The sequence below is a fragment of the Pinus tabuliformis genome, chromosome 2_2, assembly GCF_031772625.1.
Source record: "Pinus tabuliformis cultivar Carrire ecotype Pingquan chromosome 2_2, CPIR1, whole genome shotgun sequence".
Taxonomy (NCBI): domain Eukaryota; kingdom Viridiplantae; phylum Streptophyta; class Pinopsida; order Pinales; family Pinaceae; genus Pinus; species Pinus tabuliformis.
In genome coordinates, this window is record NC_142300.1 from 1163215344 (window position 1) to 1163229041 (window position 13698).

General features: G+C 36.9%; 1 protein-coding gene across 2 annotated transcripts in view; it reads right to left on the bottom strand.

Moving 5' to 3' along the window:
- Positions 1–418: 418 nt before the first annotated feature.
- LOC149197565 (methylthioribose kinase-like) overlaps positions 419–13698 on the bottom strand; it is a 71708-nt gene continuing 58428 nt past the window's right edge. For both annotated transcript variants that reach the window (XM_089405895.1, XM_089405896.1), the window contains 2 exons: positions 2211–2425; positions 419–914 (listed from right to left, as the gene is read on the bottom strand). In XM_089405895.1, the coding sequence (XP_089262021.1) occupies positions 746–914; positions 2211–2425 (384 nt within the window). In that variant the 3' untranslated portion in view covers positions 419–745. The remainder of the gene's footprint in view (positions 915–2210; positions 2426–13698) is intronic.

Consider the following 13698-nt stretch of genomic DNA (forward strand, 5'->3'; position numbering starts at 1 on the left):
ATTTTGGCACAGATTTCTAGACAAATTGGATTTGTAAACCTGGCTAAAGAATAGTTTCTCCTAAAGAAAAATTGTTGGGTTTTCTCCCAATGTAGGGTTTCCTAGGGTAAAAATTATGCCTCTATTGTGCATGGTTGTTTTTTAATGATATTTATTGTTTTTGTTGCATTCACTGTTGATATTTTCTGTGCATAATTGCTCAATGATATCAGTGGCATGAGATAAATTGACTGAAGATCATTAGTTAGTTATTATCAGAGCAGAAAATTGTTTTCTATTGTGTACCTTGTAAAAAATTCAACAGAGATCATGCTCTAAGAAGTTTAAGTGGTGCTAACAATGGTTAATTTTGAAATTGCATCTCCTTTTTGCACCATGCCTATTTGAGGAACTATCATAATTCTTAGATTCCAATGGCTGAAGACTGAAGACTCTTTGAACTTAGGCATTAACTTGGATGAAAATTATCTGACATATAGCTTTTACAACCCATTAATTAAATGAACCCATGTTCTAAAGGGAATATTCTAGACTATCTTTCTTCATATTTCCAGGTAAGTGTACCCTAGATTCACCAAGTACCTTCAAGTACACTTCACCTCACTGAAGGATAAAAATTAACAGAAACAAACTTGCTACTGGTTCAAGCATCTCAAGTCACTCTATGTATTTTAAGAATACACAGCAATAACTTTTTCCACCAAACAAGTCTCTCCAAACAGTGAAGAATGCCGAAAGCAAGTCTTTAAGATTTTCCCTGAACAGCTTGTACAACTTGACTAATTGTATGGAAGTTGCGCCTCTCCTTCATAAGCATCTTTGCAAAATTAAGAGCTCGGCGCTCACACTCTGATCGCTTGCTTGCATCTTTTATTGATTCAAAATCTTCTACATGAGCTACCCCAACAATTCTCCTGCATTTCGAAAATACAGACTTATGAAATTCATAGGCTCCCATGAATATGAATGTTTGAATTCATTAACAGTAGTAACATAAATAGGGGATCAAACAACAAAAGAAAATTAGTGAACCAAATTAAAATTGGCAATTCTTTTTCCAGTTTTGCAATCTCTGCCAATTAAATCAAGCATGCAATGCATAAAAAGCTTAAAAATAACCTAAATAACAGGAGAGTAAGGAAAAAGATAATGCACAGCAACTATGACATTTAGTGGAGGGTAAGAGATAAAGGTGTTGGTAAGTAAATTGTGCACAGGCACAAGACTGCGGATATCAATGGAGAGATGAAAATAAGTTCAGGCATAACACAAAATAAATGGGAAAAAATCGAGGCCCCTCCTACAGTAATGATGCCTCTATACCAGTAAGTTGGCAGGGATTTATTGTTTGATGATTATATGATTTATGATGACGGATTACATGATGTTTCACCATTTGGGGCTGTTAACTTTAGGCTTTGTGCTATTTATGTAATGTATCGGTTTAGAGGCCCACAGCTAATTGTGATGGATTGTTTGATAGTTAGCGAGGATCTTCACTTATGGAATTTTAGAATCTCCACATATCTTGCATTATAGTGGCAGCCTATCGGATGGCTCTGTACATGTAAGTTGGTGGGGATTTATTTCTTTGATGATTAAATATTTATAACTATAACTGATTTAATGAGCCATCCGCAGTTTCAGAATCTCAATTAGTTCATACTTAGACATGCATGGCTTAATCTTTGAGACAAGCATATGACCACTGGCAGGATCAACCAGGAATGAGTTATCATGACTCACCGGAGAAGCAGGCAAGTCCACGCTGGCCTTTTATCTAATGATGATGGGTTGCATGATGCTTCACCATTTGGGGCTGTTAACTTTAGGTTTTTTAATATTTATGTAATGTATCGATTTAGAGGCCCATGGCATCTGTGATTGATTATTTAATAATTAGTGAGGATCTTCACTTGGGGAATTTTAGATTCTTCCCATATCTTGCTTTATGGTGGCAGCCTATCTTCAGTCCTTTTTGCAATATGCTCTTTACATTATTGTATATTTAATTAAATTTAAGAGGAGGAAAAAGTTTAACCTTCAGATTTCTTCCTAAAATAGGTAAGATTTTCCATTTGCTTTAACTTTTACCTATTCTCAGAAAAAGGAGAAATCTGTGGGACCTACAAACTGAAGAAGTAAAACCATAATTCCAATCAAAAGTAAAAAAATTGCCACAGAGAACTATACATAGTTGAAATCATTACCTGATCATTTTTGCAGCACCAAATCCAAGGCTGTCATGAAATAGATCTTTTATATACTTTTGCTGAACAAGCAATCTAACCTCGGGATTATTATATATAGCTTCTAGATAAGCATCTCCACAGTGTTCTGTGTTCGCATTCCATAAAGAAATAAACTTTGCTTCAAAAAGGTTCCATGTTTCTTCTATGAGTTTAACAATCCATTGCTTATAGTCCTGCAAAATTATAAATAAAGAAAATCACATTAAGAAAACAATAAAGAAAAAACAAAAACAAAAACAAAACAAAACAAAAAAACATGCAATTTCCAGATATACAGAATAACATCAGAAGATAAATAGCAATTCTTAGACTAAATCAAAATGCATATTTTAACATTTGCTTAAACAATTAATGAACATTATCTAACTTTTTACCATTTAAAAGCACAACCTTTATCCGTAAATAAAATACTACCAAACACTACAACATAAGAAATGACTAAACCATGAAACACGAGAAAGAACTATCAAACAAGTGGCATTAATGCAAGGTTATGGATACAGGTGCAGTGTCATGTTAGGGTGCACATCTGGCTCAGCATCTTCAAATCACTGGTGAGGGGAGTGTCAGAAAATGCAGTTAAATTTCAGTGTACAAGTGACAATGAAAAGAAAATATATCAAATAAACTACAATATCACACATGATAGAAAGAAAAAAATTAAAAGAGTAACCAGCAGATAAAAAATTTGGGGGATACATAAAAACTTAATGAAAACCTAAAATTAGAAATATAGCATATAGGTATTTCTTGATGTACGGGATCTCCTGGAAAATGGTGACCATTCCTCTCCCTCGGATGAGAAATTAGCTGCTCAAAAAGGCCTAGAAGGGAAAAAAAAGGGTCCTTCTTTTGGAAAAGGAGAAAGAATGGCATTTAAAGAGCAGAGCTATTTAGCTTCAGGCAAGGGATGAGAATACAAAATATTTCCACCAAATAGCAAACCATCGAAAAGCCATAAATACTATATGGGGAATCAATAAGGCCAATGGATCAAAAGCCTATTGCAGAGAAAGGGATATCATATTTCAAGGACATTTTCAAAAAAGCCTAGAAGAGCAAACATAACAAGATCCTCCAATTGGCGGTTTTTCCCCCACTTTATTAATGAGCATGATAATAAAGAGCTTATGAAAGAAATCACCAAACCAGAGCTGGAAGCTGTATTGCATAGCTTCCAAAAGGATAAAAGCCTCGGTCCAGATGGCCTTTCCTTAGAATTCTATCAGACTTGTTTCGAATTTATTGTTAGTTTTTATTTGGGGTAGCAGCAGACAGGTATTCTAGTCTCTATGATGTCTAAGAGGCTAAGTAACACAAGATCTCCAAAACCCAGAAAAGTTTTTGCGAGAAAAGACTTGGAGACGCCTTAATTAAATTAATTAGCCAATAATTAAAAAGTTCCCAAGTCTAACTTAGGAAAATTGGTTAATTAAAGTGAATTAATTGAGGGAGTTCAATTTTGCTCTAGAGAATTCTGGAAAAGCTAATTGACGGAGTCAAGATGATCTTAGCCATTGGTTGAGATGTGATGGTGGTCATTGAGACTCTAACGAGAGATATAAGAGCAAGTCAAAGGGATTGGAGAAGGCATCAAGCATTTTGTGAGTAGTTCGACTACCCAGTTGCAGGTATTCAAGAAGGGCACAGTTGAAGTTAAGGAAGCATCGGAGATAGAGGGATCAACAAAGATTTGGGAGAAGGTGTCTGGAGGAATTTTCCTCAGTGTTTTCCAATGTCCGGGAGGCATGAAGAGGAGGTTGAATTCATCTACAGAGGAGGTCGCTACAACTAGTGCGAGTAGCCAAAATTCCTAGTGTTAGTTGTTGTAGGAGACCACATTTCAGTTTCTAGAGCTTGGATCTATTGTCTGGAGGCAGAGCAAGTGGGTTTCAGAGGTAGAGGGAGGCAGGACAACTTGCAAGAAGATGATGCCAAGGTTGTACGAATCTCCAGAAAGCAGCAGTGCGCATTTCTAGCCAAGCAGTGTGAATAGCCAGGAAGTGCGAGTTGTTAGGCAAGAGGCAGATCCAGTTGTAGAGGGAGATAATTAATCTCGAGATTATTTTTCCAATTGAGGTTAGTATTTTTTGGAGGATTGCTAGTGAAAGGCATCTAGTCTTAATTTCCTAAATTGTTGAAGATAATAATAAAACCCTCATCTGCTACATTGGTTTTCCCTTTGGGGTTTTTCCAGGGACATTTGTCCAAAAATAACCATGTAAAATTTTTATGTGTGTGTGCATATTTTCTCAGTTCCAATTTTATATTCCACAACGTTTTTAATTGTGAAGAATGCAATAGCGATTTAATCGTTATTTGTCAAATAATAATTCAAAACACAAATAATCTGCAGTAGATAGAAGATTAAACTCTAGTTTATTGCAATGGATGGTGGCATATTGCAAACCATTAATTGCAGCTTGGAATTATTCTCTATGGCAATGGGTATGTCGATAAATCATGCGAAGTCTACTCTAATTGGAAATGCACTTCATCGGGATGAATCTATCCTTGTTTCCAAAATCCCTACATCTATCCCTTCACCTCTTGGAGACACCCTAAAATATTTGGGATTTTGCTTAAAGCCAAACAACTATAAAAAGGAGGATTGGGCTTGGCTCATCGCCAAAATTGAGCTCAAAATTCAAAACTGGTGCAACTGATGCCTTTCTAATGCAAACGGGCTAATACTTTGCAACACAGTGATTGAAGTTATTCCTGTATACGGGGCTTCTTTAGCATGGGTTCCCCTAGAAATCCTAAATAAAATAAAGCAGATCTCCTTATGATACCTTTGGGTTGGGAAACACAATCGTAGACCCTTTAATCTCATAGTTTGGTCCTACATAGCCCTTCCCAAGCCTTTAGGAGGATGGGGATTAAAAAACCTCATCTGGTTCTCAAAAGCATTAGCTGCAAAAGGTGTATGGAGGCCAATTCAACGCACTGGGCTCTAGGCTTAGACTATGGTAAAAAAATACATTCTCCCAACTACTACTCTGAAATGGCTCAAAGCCCCTAGAAGACCATCGCAAAAGGGCCCCCTAGTCTAGAAAGCCATATTAAACTCTGTTAATATCATCACTCAAGGCCTCAGATGGAAAGTTGGTGACGGCTCAAAACTTTGTGTTGGGAAAGCTCCTTGGATCGGAATCAGGGAATCACATATCTTCTCGGAACAACTTATATATGTTCTACATATTCAAGGCATCTTCTACTTGAATCAGGCCTCCGCTAGGATGGGTTTCTTGGGTCAATAATCTTTGATGAGTCCTAGTATTACAACAAGGATGTTGCGACTCCCAGGGCTACCAACTTTAATTTATCAATCTAGAGTCCGTACAAACTTAAGAGGTGACAGTGTTATATGCACAGTAAGCAAGATTCTACCTAAGTTGCTCTGAAGCAATGGATTGAACTGAAATGTGCAGAGACCATTTTGCAAAATTCTAAAGAAGACAAACTACTGAACTTAACTTTGCAAAAAAAAGAGACAATTGAAGCATTACTTATCCTACTGCATCAAGGAAACACTAATCTATTTGCATGGAAAAAAAGACTGGAAAAGAAATCGTGATCTGTTTTGCAGAAGATAAATAACAGGAAAGTAAACCCTAGCTAAAAGCATGAAAGCAATGACTCTAATCTATCTTGCAAGAAGTCAAATCTATACTATTGCAATCAAGGTAAACTCTACTCTATTTGCAGAAAACATCAAATGCTCAATAGTAATCCATGTAAACTATTTTTATGCTACCTAACTCATAACCAAAACAGTAAACCCTAATTGTAGAATTAAAGCTACAGTGATGAAAGGAAGATATACAAAGGGTCTTTGGTCTTCTCAAGCTTGATTCCAAGGCTTAGGGGATATTATGGAGTGATGAGAAGAAAAAAATAAGCTTAAGAAGCAATTATGGCCGTGTTCTGATGAATTTTGTTAAGTGTTATGGGATTGCTACAGATGCCCTATATTACTATAGAATTGCATCTGAGATCGATCTAAGGGCTCTAGAAGTGCTCTGAAGGAGGAAAAAGGTGGTAGGAAGTTGCGGAAGAGCATAAGGAAACTTGCCAAGCTTAGATCTACTCGATAGCCAATCTTGCTCAAGGGGAAAAGCAAACTAACAGTCTCCTGTAACTCTATAATGTAATTTTCTATGCGCAGACAGTTTGGAGAAACAAATGAAAACAGGAGGAAGAGTGTTGAAGTAGATGTTGTTTATGCATGGAAAGTGAAGCTACTCTGCCCTATGGATCGATAGATCTCACCTGCACACAAAATGATCATTCAACTACCAAAGACAACCCATGGTAATAGCCCAAGGTATTTTAAAAATAAAAGATATTTTGATAGCATTGGAGAAAAAAGGTGTGATCTAAATAATTTTAATCGTTCAAATCTAAAGATTGTGACCGTACCAAGAGTCACATCTCATCCAAATTTTCTGAGAAAAAAATATTATTATAATTATAAAAAAGGATACTATATAAGCCTTATATAGTTACATATAAAAGGAAAAGTGGGTCTCAAAAAAGTATATATAAATTTTATATAATTATAATTTTATAATATATATAAATTAAAATTATATAATATATATAATTTATAATTATATATAAAAAAAAGTATTATTATATAAAAAAAATTATTAAAAGAGTGAAAAAAGAAGAAGAAGAAGAGAATATTTGAAATATATATATATATATATACATATATATATATATATATATATATATACATATATATATATATATATATATATATATATATATTAGATTTTTATAAGAGAGACGAAAAGAAAAAAAGGGTTTTATATATAAAAAATAAATAAAAATTATTATAAAAAAAAGAGTGATTTAAAAAGGTATTTAATATTTAAAGAGTAAAACGGAGACTAGTAATGAAAGGTTTCCTAAAACCTTTAGTAAAAGTGTTGATACATTATTTAAAACCAAAGGTCGCTCGCAAGAAGAGATATCATAATCACTATCAGTCCTGCTGAAAAAAGTAATTATGTTAGTCCTAAATGTGCTAACCAATTGGTAATTCCTGAATCAAATATAGTTGAAAAGAATACTCTTGGCGAATATGACAAACAATATGACATAAGCAATTTACACCTAAATATTGGAGATTATACTTTTACCTCAAAATTCACCGTGAAAACCTTACGTTTTTATGATAGTGACATTGTTTTGGGGTTACCTTGGATGGAAACTCTAGGTTCCTTTATTCTAAATACAAAGAAGAAGTTTTTAACATTTTCTTACAAGAAGAAGAAAATAACGCTCCAAGATTTTACACTAAAACCAAATTCAGTAACACCAGAAGATATCTCAGATATTTCAAAAGTAATGTCTCAAGAAGGTAAAAAAGTATTACAAAATATGCAAAACGAAATTAATAAAATCACTGTTGACAAAAATGAAGAAGTTTCTCGACTTAAAAACCATAGTGAAAAATTGCTGACGCAAATTAAGAAACTTAAGAAGGATAAGAAGTCATTAGAAAGCCAGGTACAACAACTTATCAAGAAGGAAGCATCAAATGTAGGAATTCAAGTTGATGACAAAACAACAAATATCGATTCAGTGAATGTCACAACTCAGGAAGAAGACAAGCAAGTTGAAGAAAACACGTGCTTGGATGTTGCAGTTCAAACAATGAACATCCCCAGTGAATGTTTCATAACCAACTCAACAACATCTTCGCTAGAAGAAAATATAAAAATTGGCACATGCCCAGTAAGGAAAAATCAAACAAAAAAAGTTCCATATCGGCATCTGAATCATGAGAACAGACGAATCAACCATGCTACATATTTGAACCAGTCAGAACCGAAACAACAAACTAATGTTCCAGAAAAGAGTAATGTAACCTCAACCCAGTGCTACGAGGACAAGTCGTTACAAAATTCCAGTGATTAGAATGCTATACAAAAGATTAATCTTGGATGGTCTGATCCCTTCTCAGTGCGACAATTTTGTTTGTCACTAAGAAGATCATATCAGCTTGTATCGACGAGGATGACTATTCCGAGACAAAAAGACTTTCGAAGCCGGAAAAGAGATCAAGCCTTTTTTCATCGACAAGCTTTGAGGACAAAGCTCTTTGAGGAAGGAGGCAATGTAACGAATAAAATATATAAATAATATAAATATAATGTAAATGATAATAATCATAATTAATTATTAGTTAAGTAGTAATTAGGTTGAAGAGGCATGTCTAGTTGAGACATGACTCTTCATGAAGAGACGCTTGATATATAAGCAAGCCTCTCATTCTCATTGTAAATCATCATTCATTATATTCTTATTCATTTTAATATAATATTTATATCCTCAATGGATATCTATATATTCCATGTTTTCTGGAGTAATTAATTTTTAGAAGGAACTTTGTTCGCTTCACTAAGCTACTAAGCTCCTTTATTTATACAAAAATGAGCAAGGGGTAGCCTCCTTGAAGGGAGGGCTACTTCCCTCCAAAATTCCTACAAAAGTAGATCTAGTCTCCTAGGGTTCTCGCAGTCACTGAGGGGTAGTAACTACCCATAAGCCAACCGAGTTGCTGATGGGATGATGCAAGGAACAAGCCTCTTAAATCTTCCCCTGTTGGTCTCCAATGCGTTCTCCACAACAAATGCTCTTTGTCCACACATTCAATGCATTAGGCTTGTTGTTGCACAGATTGGCAGGCCTTGTAAAGAGGCAAAAGTTAGAGGGCACAACAGCACCTGGGACAGAAGCCCACTGTCACCACAGCCTAAGTCCCCTACTCTTCTCGGATTTTCACTATCGAAAAGAGTCCAAGTATTACTCACTTGTGATAGATGTTCCTATGATAGGTCTAAAGTGAGGCAACGCAGCTCATTCAATGAAAAGATTCAACAAAGGTGCAAGCTTTAGGAGAAACTAGTAAGACTTTCCACAAAAAACCCCTTTGAAGATAGACTACACAAAACCTAGGGTTAAGTCTTAACACAAGATATACATGCATCCAAGGTCAAGGTAAGTGAGAGAAAAGGCAACGTATGATTTACTTCACCAAGCACTAAAGAATTTTGCCTTCAAAGAATCCCCAAGTTGAAGGATTAACTTCTAGGGTTCCCTCTTGATGTGACAACTACAACATCAAAATTTATGGAGAATCCACCATGGGATTTCCACCAAAACTTGAGGTCCTCTATAGGAAACACAAAGGAAGATTTCTATCCATATGAAATTCAAAAATTCCTACAATAGATTTCACACCAAGCCTTAGATGAGCCTCCTTATCCTTAAGGGGGCAAAAAATAAAGGTTAAAAGAGAGATAATTTTGAGGTTTTAGTGACCACCAAGGAAATTTGACCAATGCCTAGACCCTTGGGAGGTTTGGAGTCATGAATGATCTTGATATGGGTAACTCGCTCTTCAAGGAGACCTTCAGGAAAGGCTTTCGCTCCCCCCTCTGGATATTTATACTTCCAAGACACTTGTTAATGGAGTTTCAAGGATAAAATGCAATAAACCCCTAGGAACATTCATTCATTCACTATCAAAATGAGTAAAACATGCAAAATTCCCAATAGTTACAATTAGTAAACAATATTCAACAATTAGGGCACATTAATAACCATGAGACATTATTCCATGCATTAGACATTAGTGAAATCCATAAATTCATCATGAAAGAGCACTTACAAGATAGCAAAGAGTATATCCATCCACAACAATGCCAATTAGAAGCTCCAAAAATGAGAGAAAATTATCCACACATCAAAAGTCATCCATAATCACCAAAAATCCTCCACAATTGCAAGTCTGAATTTGCCAATGAGGTCGAAAATCTAAAGTGATGGTGAGATCTCACAAATATATAAATGACTAAGTAGTTCGAAATTCGAATAAGAAGTGAAAAAACCCCTCTAATTTATCTCTCTCCTAAGCCCACACAAGGTTGATGTCATGCATGCGTGGATGCCTAGAGAGGCAACGTTGAGGCCTCTTGTGTTAGAAATGTGGTAGAGGGCCTCAAAAATCATGATGAAGAGGGTGACACCCTCATTATGCTACAAAACATCTTTGGGACCCTTTTTTTGGGTTTGAGGTTCCCAAATGGGTCTCATGGGTCTCCAAGTGGCTCAAAATCAAGTCGATGCTCCATCAATGAGGGCTCAATGGATGACACATGCCCTCCCATGTCTCCCTAGGAAAGACACAACCTCCTTTGGGCCTTGGATCAAATGCCAAGTGTCGAGTGCAACGTGAAGTCAGCTGGGGCATCCTAGTCCAAGTGCATCATCATCTTGAATAACTAGGGCAACGAACAAGCAAATAATGGTGTTGAAGAAGCCCATGGTGTGGCAATTAATGCTCTGCATAAATGGAGGCCCATGGCTCTCAATGTTCACCCTACAAATGTTATCATGATCCTTTGGAGCGCTTGGATCCCGTATAGGGAGGCCAAGTCCAAGATGAAAACCCACTTGCAATCCTACATAAGATCCAATGCATCTCTTCACCTTCAAATACAATAATTCATTAGTACAATGGAGTGAATAAGCTTGTTAATCAAGGGCAGAAGTGAGGCTTCATAGTGGGCTTCCCTTCCAAATTTGGGGCTTTGAACATGTCATAGTGTCACCTCTAAGAACCCTATTAGGTGGTTTGGACCTCTAAGAGAATGACATGTCCAAGGTGCATCCTTCAAATGGCAGGTGTCATGTGAAATAATGATGGAACAAAGTGGGGGCAAAGGGAAGGCTCCAAACCACATGCCATGGTAAAGGATAGCTATGATAAGAAGAGCCCACACCTTGGGTATATGAATGTAATGAAGGAGCATACGTGGATGCATGAGTTACCTCGGCCTTTGTTTTTCCACCCTTCATTTGCCTTTTTCCTTCTATTGATTTTCTTTTATTTTACTACTCGAGGCTCCAAGGAATGAAAGTATGATACAACAATGATTACCCTCTTAAGGTGGGGCAGTTCATCGCCCACCAGGGGTTGGGACATGCATGAGTTCCTTAGCGATGCAAGGGGCACTCATAGGGGCCTTAGGAACCAGGGTGACGGCCATAATGATAAGGGGTAGAGCTCATGCTTGGCTTTTGCCCACACGCTAAACGTTATTGTCTCGGGCATCTTTTGCATTTTGTGGTATTATTTCCTTTTGTATGTGGCCATATTTATGCTTTTACCTTTTTTTTAGCTACATCAACCTTTGGGGCATTGTTCCAGGTCCAACCCAAGGTGTGGACAAAGGGGAAGGGGATGCTAACACCTTGTGGACCTAATGGATAAATGTGGACCCAAATCGGAAAATGTGAAGAAGGGCTTGTAATGAGCGAAGGGGAGTGAGATATATGGTATCAGGAGGCGGGACCACACAACGAAGATCAAGGTTTCCCATGTAGTGTCGTTCCTAAAGCTAATAGCCAATAGAGGGGATCCCACGGGTCTAGGATTCAGGATTAACGACCCAGTTAAGGTAAGGGAACAAAAGCACAGTCAAAACCCTTCCTCCTTCCAAGTCACCCAATAATACATACCCAAGTGTGCCCAAAAAACAGAGCATAAACACCCAATTAAATAATGAAAAATCATACCTTCAGGATTGGATGGCCCACCATCAAACATACGATCATGACAAATGAGCGAGGGTACACAATGGTTGGCTCAGGGTGCAGAGACAAAATAGCACATCAAAGCTATCAAGTGGTTGTCAAAGGGTTGTTGCTGACCTCTTAAAGAAGATCGGAAAAAAGCTCTCCAAAGGGGTAACCCACTTTTGGTGGGCTACAAGCCTACAGGATATAACAAATACTCCTTAACCTTCATAGTTAACACATTATAGATCAAAAATATGTTATCAAATGCAAAAATAGAGGTCAAAATGTGTTAAAGGATGGTCGGATGGGCCTTGAATTGTACCTATTTGGGAGGCCCATCAGTCTTGGTAGAGGGCTGAGGATTTACGTATTGATGGGGACCTGGCTCTTGAATAGAATCAGTATACCGATTCTCTCCATCACAATCTCATCTCTCTCTTGCTTTTTAAATACATTATAGTTTGGTCATATGCACCCTTAGGCTTCTACATTCCAAAATATGGGTAACTCCCCATTAGACAACTGCGAAATGCTCACCCACCTCTCTGGTTGGTCATATGCACCCTTAGGCTTCTACAGTCCAAAATATGGGTAACTCCCCATTACACAATAGCGAAATGCTCACCCACCTCTCTGGTTGGTCAAAAAGCTATGGAAACAAATCTGCCCACCAAAAACAAAACTCTTAATGTGGTTGACGCTTAAAAATAAGATCCCCACCTAGGATATACTTCAGAAAAGATCCTTTTGTGGGCTTAGTAGATGCTCACTCTGTTTAGAGGATGCAGAAAACATCCCCCATCTCTTCATATAATGTCCCTTCACAGTAAGCGTTTGGAGAGAGATTCATACATCCATTGGAGCAAACTACACTTGGCAAGGAAGCTTTGTGGAAGCTTTAGAGGAAGCTTTGCGTTAGAACTTGGCTGGACAAGAAGCCCTCTCACAATATAAAAGCTCTCCCTATGATTGTTTGTTGGGGCATCTGGCTAGCGAGAAATAGCACAATCTTTGCAAATCAAGGACAATTTTACATCACAGTTGCAATAAACAGTCTAGCCCTTCAGACTTTTCTTCCAATACATCAACCCGCTATGAGAATCCGGAACTGTGTTGAAGTTGAAATTGCAAAAGAAAAACCATGGGCCTTCTTTGACGAAGCAACACAACAAAATTATTCTTTGGGTAGCTTAGGAGGCATTATCTATCTAACAAATACTCATTTTTTCTCTTTCTTTTGCAACATTGGGAAGGCTTCAAACAATTATGCTGAATTATTTGCACTAAAATTACTATTACAATTGGTTGATTTTCTTCATATCTCAGATCGCAATATCTTTGGAGATTCCTTGGTTGTTATGAAATGGATGCAGGGAATAACTACACTGAGAAACTATAGTCTCCTTTGTTGAATGGTGTTGTCATTGATGTCAACATCGGTCTTTGAACGCTCTTAATATTCGTATATAAATTGCATTGATTGGAAGCTCCAACGATCACGAAACCCTAGAAGGAAGAGAAGAAAGTAAGCCCCTGCAATGTGATCATGATACCCTGTGTTTTATGAGGAATTTAGATGTAGGGATCAGTGTTTTTGGGTTCAAGACCATCTTCATTTGATTCTCATCGTACTGATTCCAACAGTAGGAGGCACGCCACATAACTCCTCACGGTTGAGAAGATATGTTTGATCAAAGTTTGTGCCCCGAAAGCATGGTCAAGGTTCCCACAATAAGATGATGAAGGCAGCTAAATGGTTGGCTAAATATTAAAATATATATATATATATATATATATATATATATATATTGATTAAATAATGAAGGTCCTATCAACTCTTAAA